This window comes from Hypanus sabinus, chromosome 8 (assembly GCF_030144855.1).
Source record: "Hypanus sabinus isolate sHypSab1 chromosome 8, sHypSab1.hap1, whole genome shotgun sequence".
Classification (NCBI taxonomy): domain Eukaryota; kingdom Metazoa; phylum Chordata; class Chondrichthyes; order Myliobatiformes; family Dasyatidae; genus Hypanus; species Hypanus sabinus.
The window spans coordinates 132165744-132185901 of NC_082713.1; the positions used below are offsets into that span (position 1 = coordinate 132165744).

At 44.1% G+C, this 20158-nt stretch overlaps 1 protein-coding gene across 1 annotated transcript in view; it reads right to left on the minus strand.

Moving 5' to 3' along the window:
- The window catches only part of LOC132398433 (sortilin-like), a 141822-nt gene that overhangs the window by 113837 nt on the left and 7827 nt on the right, over nucleotides 1-20158 (minus strand). Inside the window, exon 2 of the mRNA XM_059977856.1 lies at nucleotides 10186-10248. Coding sequence (XP_059833839.1) covers nucleotides 10186-10248 — 63 coding nt within the window. The remainder of the gene's footprint in view (nucleotides 1-10185; nucleotides 10249-20158) is intronic.

The window sequence follows — 20158 nt, forward strand, 5'->3', positions numbered from 1 at the left end:
CGGCTGCTCAGGGAGGGGATCATTGAGCCCAGCACAAGCCCTTGGAGGGCCCAGGTGGTTGTTGTTCGGACTGGGCAGAAAAATAGGATGGTGGTGGACTATAGTCAAACCATCAATAGGTTCACGCAGCTTGACGCATACCCCCTACCCCACATCGCGGATATGGTCAACCAGATTGCTCAGTACAAGGTGTACTCGACAATAGATCTGAAATCCGCTTATCACCAGCTCCCCATCTGCCCAGAGGACCGCCCCTACACCGCCTTCGAGGCGGGCGGCAGGCTCTATCACTTCTTGCGCGTCCCTTTCGGTGTCACGAATGGTGTCTGTCTTCCAGAGGGAAATGGACCGGATAGTGGACCAGTACCAACTGCAGGCCACATTTCCCTATCTGGATAACATCACCATCTGTGGTCAAGACAGGCCAGATCACGACGCCAACCTCCAACGATTTCTCCAAGTGGCCGCAGCTCTGAACCTTACTTATAACAGGGACAAGTGTGTGTTTGGAACCACTAGCCTTGCTATACTTGGGTATGTCGTGGAAAACGGGGTTATTGGCCCTGATCCCGAACGTATGCGCGCCCTGTTAGAACCCTCTTCCCACCACTCTCAAGGCCCTCAGACGGTGCCTGGGTTTTTTTTCCTATTACGCCCAATGGGTCCCCCATTACGCAGACAAGGCACGCCCCCTGGTCAAGTCTACCTCGTTTCCCCTCTCTGCTGAGGCCCGCGCGGCCTTCAGCTGCATTAAAGAGGACATTGCCAAAGCTACGATGCATGCGGTGGACGAGACCGCTCCCTTCCAAGTGGAGTGTGACACCTCCGATTTTGCTCTGGCTGCTACCCTCAATCAGGAAGGCAGACCAGTAGCATTCTTTTCTCGCTCCGAAATTCAGCACTCCGCGGTGGAGAAAGAAGCCCAGGCCATAGTGGCGGCTGTTAGGCACTGGAGGCACTATCTTGCTGGCAAAAGGTTCACCTTGCTGACCGACCAGCGCTCGGTTGCATTCCTGTTCAGCAACCAACAGCGGGGCAAAATCAAAAATGATAAGATTTTGCGGTGGAGAATAGAACTCTCCACCTACACCTATGATATCCTGTACCGGCCTGGCAGACTCAATGAGCCCCCTGATGCCCTATCCCGGGGAACATGTGCTAGCACACAGCTCGACCAGCTGTACACCCTTCATGCACAACTTTGCCATCCGGGGGTCACCCGATTTTACCATTTTGTGAAAGCTCGGAACCTGCCATACTCCCTGGAGGACATCAGGACGATGACCAGGGACTGCCAAATTTGCGCTGAGTGCAAACCGCACTTCTACCGTCCTGACACGGCACAACTTGTCAAGGCCACCCGCCCTTTTGAACGACTGAGTGTTGACTTTAAGGGCCCCCTTCCCTCCACTGACCGCAATGTCTATTTTCTCAGTGTTATCGACGAGTACTCACGGTTCCCCTTTGCCATCCCCTGCCCCGACACCACTGCCACGTCCGTCATAAAAGCCCTGCGCCAGCTCTTCACTCTGTTCGGGTATCCCTGCTATATCCACAGCGATAGAGGGTCCTCCTTTATGAGTGAGGAGCTGCGCCAGTACTTGCTAGCTAGGGGCATTGCTACCAGTCGGACCACGAGTTATAATCCCCGGGGTAATGGCCAGGTGGAGCGGGAGAATGCCACAGTGTGGAAGGCCACACTTTTAGCCCTTAAGTCAAAAGGGTTGCCGGTCTCTCGATGGCAGGAGGTCCTCCCTGAGGCACTGCACTCTATCCGCTCTCTGTTATGTACGTCCACCAATGCCACCCCTCACGAACGCCTATTCTCTTTTCCCAGGAAGTCTGTCACTGGGACCACCCTACCAGTTTGGCTGACGTCCCCGGGGCCAGTGCTGCTCCGGAAACATGTGAGGAGCAATAAATACTCCCCGCTGGTAGACAGGGTTCACCTTCTACATGCGAACCCCCAGTATGCTTACGTGGTCTTACCTGATGGGCGGGAGGACACGGTCTCCATCCGCGACCTGGCACCCGCAGGTGCAGCAGACCACTACCCTGAAGGCTCTCTGGTAACTATGAACCCTGCACCAGAGGTGACACCGTGCTCACCAGGCCCTACACAGACTCCTCACGACACTTGTATACCGGGCGTTTCGTACGCATTTATACCAGGCGCCTCGCACATGCGTGAGGGATCACCGGCGCCTAGTGGGCAGGAACAAGCGCAACCTCCGTCCCCTGTGCAATCACCAATGTCGTCGGCATCCATGCGATCACAGCTGGTGCTACGTAGATCGCAGCGACAGATTCGACCACCTGATAGACTTGACTTGTAAGAAACTTCGCCACATGGGGACTCTTTCAAACAAAGGGGGGGTGAATGTGGTGAACTATGTGCCTGTCTGGACACGCCCCCTGCTGAATGCTCCTGTGGCTCCTCCCACAGGCCCCTGTATAAAGGCGATCTGAGGCCTGACGCTCGGCCTCAGTCTCCAGGACATAGTATGATGAACACTCACTCCTGGTTCCTTCTTCCAGTCAATAAAAGCCGATATCTTGCCTTACGTCTCAGTGTGAGTTATTGATGGTGCATCACTACCCTATTTATGCCTCTCATTACTTTGCACACCTCTATAAAAGTCACCACTCAGCCTCCTTTGTTCCAGGGATAACTGTTCCAGCCTAAACACATTCTGTATGTAGTGTGATAAGCAGAACTACTCACAATACTGCAAGTGTAGTCTAACTAACATGGTAGATAGCTGTAGCATGACATCCCAACTCTTGTACTCGATGCTACAGTCAGTAAAGGCAGACGTGCCTTATGCCTACTTCACCATCTTGTCAACCTGTTTCACTACTGCAGGGCCATAGAGATTTGCACAGTATTGATTGCATTTCTCAACATGGAGCAGAGAGCGAGTTTGTAAACAGACACACCCAGCCCTCAAACACGGGCAAGGTCATTTGATTCCAAACAGTTGGTTTATTGATCTTTTTCAGAATGCCTCTGTGGTGCTTCCCACTCCCTCCCCTCTCCTTTCCCCTTTCCCCAACTATGATTTCCCTCTCCCTGCACCCTTCCCACACTCGGTCCACAATAGAGACCCGTGTCAGAATCAGGTTTATCATCATTCTCATACGCCATGAAATTTGTTTTTTTTTGCAACAGTACAGTGCAATACATAAAATTACTCTCTGCGGCTGGATCCTGGACTTCCTGGCTGGGAGACCTCGGTCGGTCCGGATTGGGGGCAGCGTCTTCAGTGCCGTCGCACTGGGTGTGGGGGCTCCCCGGGGCTGCGTGCTCGGTCCATTGCTGTTCACTCTGCTGACCCTGATGACACAACCGTGGTGGGTCTCAGCATGCAGAGAGGGGGTGCGGCGGCTGATGGGCTGGTGTGGAGCCGGCAGCCTGTCTCTTGATGCGAATGGGACGGGGGAGATGGTTGTTGGCTTCGGGGGGGCGCGGAGCAGCCGCTCCCTGCTGGGCGTTGACGGCTCCTTGGTGGAGATCATAGAGGGTACCGGGTTTCTTGGTGTTCACCTGGCGGAGGGTCTCGCCTGGTCCCTCAACACCGGCTCCATGGGGGGGGGTGCAGCGGCGTCTCTGCTTTCTGTGGGGGCTGAGGGGGGTCCGTCTTCCGCCCCTCGTCCTCGTCGCATTCTGCAGGGGTTGTGTTGGGGGCGTCCTGGGCAGCTGCATCGCTGCCTGGTTCGGAGATTGCGCCGTCTCAGTTCGCGGGGCCCTGCGGCGGGTGGTGGGATCGGCTGGGGGTGTCGTCGGGGTCTCTCTTCCCGCCATCGCGGCCGTTTGTACTGCGCGCTGCGTCTGCGGGGGGAACGGCGTTGTGGGGGGCCTCATGCGCCCCTCGTGCAGTCTCTTCTCCCTCCTGCCGTCTCAGGGGGGCTCCGGGGCATTTGGGCTCTCGCCGCCGGACTGTGTGGCAGATTCTTCCCCCAGGCTGTCGGACTCCTCGGTGCCCGGGGCCTGGACTGACACCTTGCTCTGTTGTCCTGTTTGTTGTGGTGACTGCATTGTTTTTGTGCACTTTGTGTAGTCCTGTGTGGGTCTATAGTCTAGTGTGGCTTTCTCTGTTTTTTTTTCGTGTGGTTCGGCCTGGTTTTTGTGCTGCGTCATGTGGCGCCGTGGTCCTGGAAAGCGTCGTCTCATTTTTACTATGTGCCGTGCCAGCAGTTGTGGTCGGGGTGATGGTAAAATTGATTTGACTTGAGAGATTTCTGGAGCATTTTTGTTGCTTCAAACTATTTCTTTGCATCAGTCAGAAATACATGATTAATGCTACCACCTCCCCACCCCTCCAAACTCAGCACACACGGACACTTTACCAGGTTATCATTGGAACAAATTTTGAATGCCTGAATTAGTCAAGAGAATGGGATTTCAAATCTTGCCATGTTAAGTATTAATTTAATTTTTTCTTAAATCTGTGATAAAATGCTGCTAGCATGGAATTAAAGCTCCAGACAACTATTTTTTTTTTATTTTAAGAAAGTCACATGAAACTTCACATGGAATCCACTAACGTGTCATCTTCCTTGTAGAAGTGAAACAGTCACATTGATTAAAAATATAGTAAAACTCTGATGATTTGACATTTTGGATGTAATTCATATCCATAACCCAAATATTTTAATTTACTTTTTAAAAAAAATGTTGCACAGTACATGATACAAAATATTTATCTGCAGGTGATGGGTCCAAAAGCCAGAAAGCACATGCTAGGAAGCTCAAGGATACCTTCTATCCTGCTGTTATAAGATTATTAAATGAAGCTCTTGTATGATAAAATGGATTTTTGACCTCACAATTTACTGTTTTATGGTTTTGCACCCGACTGTGTACCTGCAGTGCATTTTCTCTGTAGCTGTAGCACGAGATCCCACATTCTGTTGTTGCTTTGCTTCAATGTACTTGTGTGATAAACTGATCTTTATGGGTAGCATGCAAAACTGTTTTCACTGTACATCGGTACATGTGACAATAATAATTACCATCTGAATAGTTGGGTTGCAAATGGTCGAAGTTGCACCATATCTTTGTCTTGAAAGCTAATTTTTTTCCTACTAAATCTGGAAAAAATGTCATTTTGTCATTTAAAGTAAAATTGGATAGGTATATGGACAGGAAAGTAATGGAGGGTTATGGGTCAGTTGGACTAGGTGAGTGTAAGCGTCGGCACGGACGAGAAGGGCTGAGATGGCCTGTTTCTGTGCTGTGATTGTTATATGGTTATATGGTTATACTCTTCAAAAGTCTTATGCACCCTAGTTATGTATATGTGCCTAAAACTTTTGCATAGAACTGTAGGTACTTGTAGCACTAAATTTCTTTGTAAAACAACATTACTCCAAGGCACTGCCATTTACTCTATAGATCCAGCCCTGGCTTTATTCACTAAAATGCAACCCTTTGCACTTGTCTGAGTTAGATTCCATGTGAGATTCTTCTGTTCACAATCATGTTATAAGGCCACCACAAACAATTTTGTCATTATCTGCAAATTTAGTAATCATGCCATGAACATTCCAATGGGAAGGTCCAAATAAAATCCAGTGTTTCTGAACACTCTGTACTTTCTGTATCTTCCTTCCTGTGACACTGATCTTGTAATTTCCGTAGTAAAGAGCCACAAGCAATCTGCAGATGTGTTGTTTGGCAACTTAAGTGCAGTAAACAAGCACTCTGCAGGTTTAAGCACAACCTGGGAGATGTTACAGCAGCTTGCTGTTAATTATGAAACTGTCTTGTATGGTGACTTGATGTCACCTAAATGACGAATGCAGCACAGTGTGCTTTTGCTTTCCTATGATTCAACAGCTATCATTTTCTTGAAAATGGAAAAAAAAAACACAGGTACTGGAAACTAAAACCACAAAATGCTGGAAACACTCAGCAAGTCAGGCCACATCTGTGGGAAGAGATACAGTCAATACTTTATGGGCAGAGGCTCTGTGTCAGAACTGAAAAAGACACAAATGAAACTTGTAAAGCTGCAGAGAGCACTGTTTTTCGATGGTGGTGGTGGAAATGAGTAAAACAAGTAAATGTGAACAATTAGAGGAAGAGACAATGGAATAAGGTGGTTGTGAAATACAGTGCAAGAGGACAAGTCCAGCAGGTTTCAGAGAGAATGAAAAAAATGAGGCAAAAAAGAAAAAATAATTAGCTGAGCCAACATTATAGATGGATGACTGGCACAGAAAAATGGAATTTAAGGTCCATTCTCTTAACCCTTGAGTTCCAAGTTTAAAGAAAGCCTAATTCTGCTGACCACCACATTTAAAAATCACAAGGTTGTTATGATATGCAGTGATGTAAGTATATTGTTCATTTCTTTTGTATCAATACGTTAATTATCCATACTGTACTGTATGGATAAAAACTAAGAAGGAATCAAATGGGAGGGTTAGCATGTTCATTGTATGACAAATGATGTCATCAAATAATCCAAAATTGGAGAAATTCTCCCAAGATGGCACCGACTGTAAACTCTATTGAGTTGCTGTTCAGATTTAGTTGCTTTTTAGTTGTTTGTTTTAGGTTCATAGAGATAAGCTGGGGACTGAGAGGGGAGTTAGAGGTCAGGTTATGGTTTTGAGACAAGGATATTGGGGAACTAGACACCAGCCCGGAATCTAAGTCTCCACTCTGCATTCAAAGACTAGCAACATGGATGTGGGAAATCTGCAGACCAGGCCACGATGTCAGACTGGCAGACTGGTGTGGATCGGGGTAGTGGCCTTCCTGGGGTCAACGAGTTGTCAGCAGGTTCTAGAATCAGAGTTCCATGTGGGCAGGAAGAACAAAGTCCCGATGACCCCTAGGTTCACGAATCAGTGAGACCCGAGTTTGAAGCTGAGTGTTTGGGGTACCATCACTGGTGAGTCCATAGTTTGAGGCCTAGTGTTTGGTGATTGGCAGGCCCTTGGGATCAATGCCGATGATCAAAGTCCAAGGGTCAATCAGAAGTCCGTAAGTTGAGGCCCATTGGCCGGAGCCCCAAGTCTACAAATCTCTGTGAGTCCACTGGGAAACACAGCCCAATGTCTGTGAGCCCGATGGAAGCTGAATGCCAAAGACAGCCTGTCCTGGGGTTAGAGGACTGTGTATGTATTTGGGTGGGAGGGAGAAACAGGACTTGTGTTGCTGTTGTTATTTTGTTGTGTTATATGTTGTCCTGCTGAACATCTGGATTCTGGACTTCCTGTCAGATCGCTGGCAGGTGGCAAAAGTGGGCTCCCTCACCTCTGCCCCTCTGACCCTCAGCACAGGTGCCCCTCAGGGCTGCGTACTAAGCCCCTTCCTTTACTCTCTGTATACCCATGACTGTGTCACCACCCACAGCTCCAATCTACTAATTAAATTTGCTGATGACACTACAATAATTGGCCTAATCTCAAATAATAATGAGTAGAGAGAAGAAGTCATCCCCCTGACACAGTGGTGTCAAGAAAACAACCTCTCCCTCAACGTTGCAAAAACAAAGGAGCTGGTTGTGGCCTACAGAAGGAATGGAGACAGGCTCACCCCTATTGATGTTAATGGGTCTGGAGTTGAGAGGCTGAAGACTTTTAAGTTCCTCGGCATAAACATCACCGAGGATCTCACGTGGTCTGTACAGACCAGCTGTGTAGTGAAAAAGGCACAACAGCACCTCTTTCACCTCATATGTTTGAAGAAGTCTGGTATAGACCCCAAATTCTAAGAACTTTCTGCAGGGGCACAATTGAGAGCATCCTGACTGGCTGCATCACTGCCTGGTATGGGAACTGTACCTCCCTCAATCGCAGGACTCTGCAGCGAAGGGTGCGGACAGTTCAATACATCTGTAGATGTGAACTTACCACTATTCAGGATATTTCAAGTCAAGTCACTTTTATTGTCATTTTGACCATAACTGCTGGTACAGTACATAGTAAAAATGAGACAACGTTTTTCAGGACCATGGTGTTACATGACACAGTACAAAAACTAGACTGAACTACATAAAAAAAACCACAGAGAAAGCTACACTAGACTACAGACCTACACAGGACTGTGTAAAGTGCACAAAAACAGTGTAGACATTGCAATAAATAATAAACAGGACAACAGGGCAAGGTGTCAGTCTGGGTATTGAGGAGTCAATCAAGGTGTCTGGGTATTGAGGAGTCTGATAGCTTGGGGGAAGAAACTGTTACATAGTCTGGTCGTGAGAGCCCAAATGCTTCAGAGCCTTTTCCCAGACGGCAGGAGGGAGAAGAGATTGTATGAGGGGTGCATGGGGTCCTTCAATGTTGTTTCCTTTGCGAATGTAGCAAGTAGTGTAAATGTCTGTGATGGCGGGAAGAGAAACCCCGATGATCTTCTCAGCTGACCTCACTATCTGCTGCAGGGTCTTGTGATCTGAGGGTGCAATTTCCGAACCAGACAGTGATGCAGCTGCTCAGGATGCTCTCAATACAACCCCTGTAGAATGTGATGAGGATGTGGGGTGGGAGATGGATTTTCCTCAGCCTTCACAGAAAGTAGAGATGCTGCTGGGCTTTCTTTGCTATGGAGCTGGTGTTGAGGGACCAGGTGAGATTCTCTGCCAGGTGAACACCAAGAAATTTGGTGCTCTTTACGATCGCTACCTAGGAGCCGTCGATGTTCAGCGGGGAGTGGTCGCTCCGTGCCCTCCTGAAGTCAACAACCATCTCTTTTGTTTTGTTCACATACAGAGACAAGTTGTTGGCTCTGCACCAGTCCATTAGCCACTGCACCTCCTCTCTGTAAGCTGACTCATCGTTCTTGCTGATGAGACCCACCACGATGGTGTCATCAGCGAACTTGATGATGTGGTTCGAGCTGTGTGTTGCAGCACAGTCGTGGGTCAGCAGAGTGAACATTACTGGACTGAGCACACAGCCCTGGGGGGCCCCCGTGCTCAGTGAGATGGTGTTGGAGATGCTGCTCCCAATCCGGACTGACTGAGTTCTCTCAGTCAGGAAGTCTAGGATCCAGTTGCAGAGGGAGGTGTTCAGCCCCAGTAGGCTCAGCTTTCTGATCAGTTTCTGAGGGATGATTGTGTTGAATGCTGAACTGAAGTCTATGAACAGCATCCAAACGTATGCGTCTTTTTTGTCCATGTGTGCAAAAAGGGCCCAAAGGATCATTGGTGATCCGAGTCACCCCAACCACAAATTGTTCCAGCTGCTACCATCCAGGAAACAGAACCACAGCATAAAAGCCAGGACCAACAGGCTGCAGGACAGCTTCTTCCACCAGGCCATCAGACTGATTAATTCATACTGACACAAGTATATTACTATGTTATATTGACTATCCTGTTGTACATAATATTTATTATAAATTACTATAATTGCACATTGCACATTTGAATGGAGACATAACAAAGATTTTTATTCCTCATGTATATGAAGGCTGCAAGTAATAAAGTCAATTCAATTCATTGTGAGAATGTGACATTGCTATCTGAACGTGTGGCATCACTCACAGGCTGTCCCCAGCACATCCTTGGGTTCATTGGTTGTTTATGCAAACAACAAATTTCACTGTATGTTTTGATATGTACATGATATATGAACCTGAATCTTAAAGTTTGGAAGATATTAGACAACAACTAATGTGGATCACAAACAGAACAAATTTTGCAATCAGCAAAGTTTCATATGAAAATGGTTGCTCTGGGATTTATTCCAGGGAAAAAAGATTAAGAGCATAGCCCTGAAAAAAGGTGAAATGTGATCCAATTTCTAGGCAGCTAGAACCTCCCTCCAGTTAGATATATCATCATCATCTTTAGTAGTTGATTAGAATATTGTGATGGCAGTAAATATATATATTGATAGACATTCTAGTTCTTTCAGTAGCATTCTGCAGATACGAATCACATTTCTTTCCTCTTGACAGGGGGTTATAATCTGAGGGATTGAAAATCAGAACTTTTGCTATCATCTCATAATTTCCATTCCTTAATTACATGGTATCACCTTTGTTCAGGGACCTAATGTTCTCAACACAGCTTTTGATTACTTTTCAAGTTGCACATGGTATACATTATCAAAGAGGAAAAAGTATCATTTTATCAAGTCAATGGTTCAGCAGTTTAAAACACTCTCCACATTTTGAGGGGAAAGCAATATACTGTGACACACAATCCAGAAGTTTAGACTTACCCCAGTTCCATCCCCGACCCAAGCTAATATTACAGAGGAAGCATCATCATCCTCAAATACGCTCTGTAAAATAAAATGCAACATTAATCAAAGAAACTAAATTATTTTTTGATGAAATGTCAATTTCTGCATGAATACTAAGAATTCAGAACAGTTACTGCTTCATTCCAAAGCTTTCAAGATAGCAAGAAAGTTTCACTTATTGAACAGCACAATTGTAGTACATGAATAATAATCTTAAGAAAGTCCAATTCTGCCAAGTGTTGTATTTAGAAATTAGAATATTGTTCTGGTTGGAAATATACTACTCATTTCATTTGCACCAATACAGACAATCTTTAAAACATTTTGTATTCAAAGAACCAAAGAAAAAATTTATTGCATATAAAATTTATGCAAACTCTATTCTTAATACCTCTAGTTTGGTAACAACCATTCTCGTTCATGGTTCCCTTTTCAAAGAATTTGAATACAGTACAGTATTAACACCCTCCCCCATCCATTGACACCTTCCTCACAGTTCTCACATTTGTTTTCTCTTGCAATACTAGCCTTCTGCGATATAAAGATGATAACCAAAGTCACGAAAGTTACCCTTTGTGACTGTGATAATAAACAACTATTCCTCCTCCTCCTGTTTTGAATTAGCTGCAGCCTATGAACAAGGTGACAATGCCATCCTCTTCAAAGGTGCTCTCTCATTTTGTTTATAGCTGAGGAGGACTTCACTTGATTATCTCCATTCTTAATTAACAATAATCTGTGGAAGAACTCAGCAAGTTGAGCAGCATCTGTGGATGGAACTGTTAACACTTTAGGTCTAAACCCTGCATCAGTTCTAAGAATGGTGAGAGGACTTCTAAGAATGGAGAGAGGAAGTAGCAAGTATAAAGAGTGGAGGGGAACAGTGGGTTGTTGTGAGACAGAGACCGGGGTAATTGGTAGATAGAAGGCAGTATAAAACAGTTTAAGGCATCCAATAATATCAATTCAAATTAGTACACGAGGAAATCTGCAGATGCTGGAAATTCAAATAACACACACAAAATGCTGGTGGAAAACAGCAGGCCGGGCAGCATCTATAGGGAGAAGCACCGTCAACGTTTCGGGCCGAGACCCTTTGTCAGGACGAAACGTTGACAGCGCTTCTCCCTATAGATGCTGTGTTCCACCAGCATTTTGTGTGATTGGCAGAGAGCATTTTTAAGTTAAAATGAAAACAGTGGGAACATAAGTTAAAAAAAAATTAAAAGTCATCACAGAAGATTTAAAATTCAGGAAACCATCAGAGAAACTGATACCTCAAAAATTCCCAAGGGTTCCAAGCTTATTTGTACCAATCAAACATTATTATGTTACTCTGTGAACTTTCAAAATCTGCTATTTGGTCACCTGACAGCAGAGCTTAAGGATGTTGTTTAAAATAATAAATGCATAAAGAAACCTGAAGGACTGATAATGAGAAGATACAGATTTAATGTCTTTGGCAGAAGGGCCAGAAGGGGCACAGCTAGTGTAGCCGCAGCCTCACAGCTTCAGTGGTCTGGGTTCAATCCTCAGCTCAGGGCCATCTGCACGGAGTTTGCTTGCTCTCCGTGCCTGTGCATGTTTCACATTGGTGTTGTGGTTTCTTCCCACTTTCCAAAGATGCATGAGTTGGCAGGTGATTTGATGCTGATAAGTGATTGAATGGGGATGTTGATGGGAATGAGAGGCGAACAAAAATAGGTTCATTACAGGAGTGGCTTAAATGGGCATTCGGTGGTTGATGCAGACTCTATGGGCTGCAGAATGTATTTCCACGCTAAATGTCAGAAGTATAACTTCATAGAATAGATAGTTCAAATTTAGAATGCACAGCAAGTCAGGGGTCTGAGAAATTATTAGAAAAATAAATGGAGGAGAAATTTTACAGGCTATTTAAAAGAGCGAGAAAGTGGCTGTCAGAATAAAAGGTAAAGATAACTGGTGCAGGGAACCTTGGTTTTCAAGAGCACTGGTTAAGGAAAAAAAGGAAGTGCATAGTAGGTATGAACAAAAAGGTGTTTATGGGGTATAATAAATGCAAGAGAACACTTAAAGAAATCAGGAGGGCTAAAAGGCGGCATGAGGGCTAAAAGGCCCTAGCAGACAAGGTGAAGAAGAATACTAAAGGATTCTACAGATATAATAAGAACAAAAGGATTATAAGGGAGAAATTTGGTCCTCTGGAAGATCAGAATGGTAATACATGTGTGGATCCAAAAGAAATGGGGGAGATCGTAAATGAATTTTTTTGCATCTGTATTTAGTCAGGAGACAGACGCAGAGTCTATACAAGTGAGGTGAAGTGGCATCAACTTCACAGACCCTATACAGATTACACAGGAGGAGATGTTTGCTGTCCTGAGGCTAATTAAGGTGGATAAATCCACAGGGCCTGAGAAGGTGTTCCCTCATACCCTGCGGGAGGCAAGTGCAGAAATTGCCAGGGACCTAACAGAGATGTTTAAATTGTCCTTAGTGACTGGTGAGGTACCAGAGGAGTGGAGAATAGCCAATGTTGTTCCACTGCTTAAGAAAGGTTCTAAAAATAAACCAGAAACTTATAGGCCGGTGAGCCTGACATCAGTAGTAGGAAAGTTATTGGAAGGGATTCTAAGGAACCAGGTATTTGAGTTTTTGGACGACAAGGGCTGATTAATGATAGTCAGTGTGCTCTGTGTGTGGCAAGTCACATCTAACCAATCTTTCAGACTTTTTCGAGTAAGTTGATGAAGGAAAGGAAGTGGATGTTGTATATATGAACTTTGGTGAGATATATGATAAGGTCCCTCATGGGAGGTTAGCCAAGAAGGTTCAGTCATTCAGCATTCAAGATGAGATAGTGATTTGCATTAGATATAGGCTTTGTGGGGAAAGCCAGAGAATGGTGGTAGGTGGCTGTCTCTCTGAGTGGAGGCCTGTGACTAATGGAGTGCCACAGGGATCTGTGCTGGGTCCATTGTTGCTTGTCATCTATACCCAAGATCTGGATGATAATATGGTTAAATCAATCAGCAAATTTGTGGATGACACCAAGACTGTGAGTATAGCAGACAATGAAGAAGGCAGAGCTTGCAGCAGGATCTGGACCAGCTGGAAAAATGGGCTGAAAAATGGCAGAAAGAATTTGATGCAGGCAAATGTGATGTGTTGCACTTTGTTAGGACCAATTCAGGACTGGTCTTGCACAGTGAATGATAGAGCACTGAGGAGTGCAGTAGAACAAAGAGATCTGGGAATACAGGTCCATAATTTGCTGTATATGGCATCACAGGTAGGTAGAGTCATAAAGAAAACCTTTGGCGTAAACCAAAGTATTGAGTACAGAAGATAGGATATTATGTTGAAGTTGTATAAGACATTGGTGAGGCCTAATATTGTGAATAGTTTTGGTCACCTATCTACAAGAAAGATAAGGTTGAAAGAGTACAGAGAAAATTTACAAAGATGTTGCCAGGTCTGGAATATTTGAGTTATGAGGAAAGATTGAATAGGTTAGGACTTTATTCATTGGAACATAGAAGATTGAGAGGAAATTCGACATAGGTATATAAAATTATGAGGAGTATAGATAGGGTAAATGCAAGCAGGCTGTTTCCACTGAGGTTGGGAGGGACCACAACCTGAGGTCATGGGTTAAGGGTGAATTGTGAAAAGGGGAACATGAGGGAGAGACTTTTTCACTCAAAAGATCATGAGAGTGCAGAATGAGCTGCCAGTACAAGTGGTAGATCCAAGCTTAACTTCAATGTTTAAGAGGAGTTTGGATAAGTATATTGAAGGTAGGGTGTATGGAGGGCAATAGTCCTGGTGCAGATCAAATGAGTAGGCAGTTTAAGTGGTTCAGTATGGGCTAGATGGGCTGAAGGGCCTGTTTCTGTGCTGTACTTTTCTATAACTAAAGTGGGACTCTAAAGTGACTCTTTGAAAGAGTCAGCATAAACTGATCTAAGTGCAAGCAAAATTTAAGCATAGAAACTTCTTGAGGATAGAATTTACTTGTATTTGGACTTATTAGAGATAGCATGGCTCACTGTCAGGACGTTCTTTCTTGCAAATTTGACACAGTGCTTGGAGGAAGTGACAAAGATCATTGATAAAGACAAGTTGTCTACATGGACTTCGGTAGTGCATTTGACAAGGTCTCTCATGGTGAACTGGTTCAGAAAATAACAAAACATGAGTTGGTAAATTGGAAACAAAATTAGTATTTTAGAATGAAGGTCTGTGACCAGTGATGCTTCACAGGAGTCAGCGTACTATCCAGGGTATATTGTGGAATTGGTGGAGTTGTGGATAGCAAAGAAAGTTTATCAAAAGACAGAGTAGGATACAGATTAATTAGAAATTTGGGAAGGAAAATAAATGGCAGATTAAGTTTAATCCAGATAAGTCTCAAAGGTCAAATACAAGTTTACAGTAAATTGCAGGACCCTTAGGAACATTAATGTACAAGTCCAAAGCTCCTGAAAGAGTGCAAAAATTGTCAAGTTGTGTATTTATCTTTGATTAGGTAACATTTGGCTAATGTGTGATGCTCTGGTCTCTACACAATAGCAGGGATAAGACCATAAGACATAGGAGCAGAATTAGGCCATTTGGCCCATTGAGTCCGCTCTGCCATTCAAACATGGCTGATCCTTTTTTTCTATCTCCTCCTCAACCCCAGTTCCCGGCCTTATCCCCACAACCTTTGATACCATGTCCAATCAAGAACCTAACAATCTCTGCCTTAAATACCAATGACCTAGCCTCCACAGCTACATGCGGCAATAAATAACACAAATTCACCACCTTTTAGCTAAAGAAATTTCTCCGCATCTCTGTTTTGAAAGGGCACCCCTCTATCCTAAGGCTGTGCCCTCTTGTTCTAGACTCTCCCACCATGGGAAACATCCTTTCCACATCTACTCTGATCAGACCTTTCAACATTCGAAAGGTTTCAATGAGATCTTCCCTCATTCTTCTGAATTCCAGCAGGTACAGACCCAAAGGCATCAAATTGCCCTCGTATGATAACCCTTTCATTCCTGGAATCATCCTTGTGAACCTCTTCTGGACCCTCTCCAATGCCAGCACATCTTTTCTAAGAGGGGGGGGCCCGAAACTGTTCACAATACTCAAGGTACGGCCTCACCAGTGCCTTATAAAGCCTCAGCATCAAATCCTTGCTCTTGTATTCTCGTCCTCTTGAAATGAATGCTAACATGGCATTTGCCTTCCTCACCACCGACTCAACCTGCAAGTTAACCTTCAGGGTGTTCTGCACAAGGATTCCCAAGTCCCTCTGCATCTCAGATTCCTGGATTTTCTCCCCGTTTAGAAAATAGTCCGAAAATGTATTTCTACTACCAAAGTGCATGACCATGCATTTTCCAACATTGTATTTCATTTGTCATTTTCTTGCCCATTCTTCTAATCTGTCTAAGTCCATTTGCATTCTGCCCATTTCGTGGTGATTACTTCCCTGTAACTTTGATCAATAATATCCTCGCTCTCCCATACAAGCTGAAGGTCATCCAGTTGCTGCTCCAGATCCCTAACATGGTCTTCAAGGAGCTGCAGCCGGTTGCACTTCACATAGATGTAGTTCCCTGGGAGACTGTGTGTCTCCCAGTTCTCCACCATCTGCACGAAGAGCACACCACAGCCATTTAAATGGTACAGTAAGAGAGGACAAAAAACCAAAAAGGAAACCTTAACAGACGCTTACACAGAGCTGATACCTCTTCCTAGCTGAAGCCTAGTTTGAGGCAAAGCCTGTCACTTCTACTCCTGCCACTGGCCTTCTCCTGACAATGATCACTCTGCTTATCCCTTCTGTACTTTCATTTAGTTCGTAGAGCTCTGTTGGCGCTACTGATAGGCCACGTACAATGGACAAATGCTCTCGACGCACCCTTTTTAAAAAACCTCTGTCGACCTGCGAGAAATCCCTTTTTGTCTTCTGACAAACCCAGCAGTTGGACCTTTCAGATACAGGTGTATATTCACTACAATCAAGTGAAACACCTTGACTGCACACAGATATCCATTTAACTAATTATGTGACTTACAAAACCAAATGGTTGCACCAGTGATGATTTGGTGTGACATAGTAAGGGGAGGTGAATATTATGCAATCAATTATTTTATGTTTTATATTTGTAATTAATTTAGATCACTTTGTAGAGATCAGCTTTCACTTTGACACAAAAGGATCTTTTTCTGCTGATCAGTGTCAAAAAAGCCAAATTAAATCCACTGTGATTTAACGTTGTAAAATAGTGGTTCCCAAACTTTTCTATGCCCCACACCCCTAGGAAATGTTTGATTAATGTTCGCACCCCCTACAAAAGTAATATCACATTTGAAGATGAAGAAGTCTAATTTCTAATTTTTGAACCACAAATTGAACCACATACAATACTGTGGGTGAACAAATTGAACTTAAAAAGATAAGCTTTTAACCCAGTGCATAAAATGCAAATATAAATTGAGCAATTAGATTCTAATTTATTCAGAAAAAATTGTAAACAGTAAAATCAATCTCAATTGTGAACATAAAATTCAATTACTTCTTTTCTCCTACTTCTCATTCATGATCTTGTCAAAGCGTGGAACTTTCTTGCTGACTGCGATCCACAGGCCTGCCTGTGGATTCAGGCGATACCTAGATTTTGTCTTGATTGACAAAAGAGAACTGAATCCAGATTCATACAAGTATGTTGTTGCAAATGGAATGAGGACACGAAGTGCTTTCCCACCAAGTCTTGGGAACATATCCAGTGCTGCACACCAAAACTCCTCCAACTTCTTGCTTTCAAATTGCATTTCAAGAACTCGATTTGTCCGTAAATCAATAAGATCTTCCTTCAGCTCTTCATCATCTGACATTTTCTCAAAATTGTAGGAATATGGATTCATGATCCATTCTTCTGAAATCTTCAGGTCTCCAGCAGCAAAATATCAAACGATTCTGACAGCATTTCCAAATGAACCACAATTTCTTCACGCACAGTAGGAGTTATGGATCCAGCATCATCAACCATCCCTTCCAGTGAAGGAAAATTAGAGACTGCCTCTTTCCATCCTTTCCAAAGACGTAAACTTTCTTTGAAGGCATTCAACTTTTCACAAGCCTTCAATATGTTTATCCCTTTTCCTTGAAGAGAAACACTCAGGTCATTCATACGAGTGAAAATGTCAGCTAAGTAAGCCAGCATTTGGGCGAATTCCTGTGATTCCATTATCCCAACTCTATCACATTCACGCTTCTCCAGAAAAACTTTGATTTCTTCCTGCAGTTCAAAGAAGCAGGTTAAAGCTTGTCCTCATGACAACCAATGGACTTCTGTGTGGAAAGGCAAAACTGAATGCTCACTTCCCAGATCCTCACAAAATGATCTGAAGATGCGATGGTTCAAACCACGCCCCCTGATCCAGTTGATGATCTTCACACAAGTATCAAGGACTTTCTTCAGATTTGGAGGCAATGTTTTTGATGCCAAAGCATGCTGATGAAGGAAACAATGGGTAACTTGCAAGTCTGGAATCTCCTTTTTCATCGATGCAGAAAAGCCGGATTTATTTCTAAGCATTGCAGGTGCCCCGTCAGTGCACACAGAACCAATGACTTTGATATCTAGATCATGTTTGGCAAAGAAGTCTTTCACTAGCTGCATCACATCCTTTGCAGTTGTGTTTGTTTCCAGATCTTTACAAAACAGGAAATCTTCCTTCACAGCACCATCATTGACATACCTCACTAATGTGATGAGTTGACTGCAACTGGAGAAATCAGTTGACTAATCCAACTGAATAGAGATTTTAAGAGGACTAGCTCTGACATCTGAGACAACTTGGTCCAAAATATCTTCACTCAAATCACTGATTTGGTTGTGAATGATGTTATTTGATAGGAGCACCTGTTCAAATTTTCTTTCTTGCTTCTTTGCCCAGGATAATTGTTGCCATTTCCAGTGTACATGGCCTGATGCGATCTTCCGCAATTGTATGGGACTTCTTGGAATTGGCCACTTTATATGCCACTTGGTAGGAAGCAAGAAGTAGTGGTTTTTCAACAGAAACAAAACCTAATTTTGGAAAAGTTCCTTGTGAATCAAAACAAGCTGTTTTGATTTCCAACGACCCAACATCATGTCCTTCAACATCAGCTCCGCCATGCTTGTTCTTGAAGTGCTCTTGAAGCTTGGATGGCTTCAGATTTGAGTTGGAAAACACAACGCTATAAAGAATGCACTGGGGTTTTTGCAAGCCATCATTTACTGTTGTGCAAGTGAAACCAAAGCACACAGTCATTATTCCATTTCCTTCTTTTTGACATGATGAAGGGTTAATGAAGGGTTAAGGGTAAAGAGAAAAATATGAACTAATATGAGAAAAACTATCTGACTAAGTCAGGGATGACCGCTTTACTCAACCAGACACGCCTATAGCAAAGTATCGCGAGAAATACGCTTTTGAATATTATATTACGATATTATCTGTGGTTATGCCAAGATAGATCATCAGCTGGAAATGCTACGGGGACGCGACGTGACTTATTAGGCTACTCTCTACTGAATTTACACACCTATTTCCGATGATTACCGGAAATATAAACTCCCATCACACGATTCAAAGTCCTCGGTGCTAACCATGATACCTCCTCCACTAACACAATTCAAAATTATCAATGATTCAAGAAAAAAACCTTCGAAATTCAAAAACTTCTTTAATACTTTGAGACCAATACGAATGAATGACTTCAGCTGCTTTTTATCAAAATGCAGCTTTTAAAAATTTTTTAATTGAATAATTTACCTACCGTCTGTGGGTTTGGTTTTAATGCGGTCATTACCTGGTGGTTGATTCGGAATGTATAAAGATTTTGGCATTATGAGATGATTTTTAACTCTGAAATGTAACCTTCTAGCTAACATTGATGAGACTCCTCAACTCTGAGGTGTAACTCCCAGGTAACACTGATGAGAATTCTCAGCGCTGACTCGGGCAGCGGGAGACTGGAGTGTGCTTGCGACAAACGTTACTACCACTTCTCAAGGCACACTGGCAGCTGGCTGAGTGATGATTCGTGACTCGTCACTCAAGGACACAAGCCACTCTTTGTCGCACCCCCTGGGGGTGCGGGCACCCCAGGTTGGGAACCCCTGTTATAAAACAATAAAACATGAAAACTTCTGGGGGGAGGAGGGTGAATACTTTTTATAGGCACTATAGATACTGTTCTGTGTACATATCAGCATGAGACCTGAAGGTCCACTGGCAGTGTTAAGTACATCACCTCAGGCTTAGAAAGGAGTTTTGAGTGGGTAGTGGATGGTCCAAGATGGCATTAAGCTGCAATGTCTGTTGAGGTCGTGGCTCAGACTTAGTATTATTTTAATTTCATAGGGCTGGTTTAGGGAATAGTTCAGGGAGTTAGGGACCAGGTTATGGTTTAGGGACAGTGATGAAGGGGGTTTAAGAGGTCATGGAGAGTAAATGCAGCATCAGGGACTGGAGTCCGGGTCAGAGGACTCTGCAGTCAAACGTCAGTGATCATTTAGGTCATGGGTTAGGTCAGCAGGTGCTGAGGATGAAGACCTGTGATTCCTCAGGCTGCCATGTCTCAGAGTCAGAGTTCCGTGGAGGCAGGAGGCATGAAGATCAGTGTATGCCCAGGTCGGTAAGTCCCAGGGTTGACGTCTCTGTGAGTCTAGGTCAAACTTCAGTAATTGGTGAGTCCAGGGGTTGAAATCCAGAGGAAGACCAATTCCAGAGGTCAAAAACTTTGGTCAAAGTCCAGATGTTGGCAAGTCCAGAAATCAAGGCTTGAACATTGAAGCACCTGGATTGGCTTGTCCAGAGGTCAGAGGCTTGATGGCTGAAAGTCTTTTCTTTCTTTTCCTGTGACTTCCTAATTCTGGAAACTTCTGTAAAATTCTCATAAAACACACAATTCTCA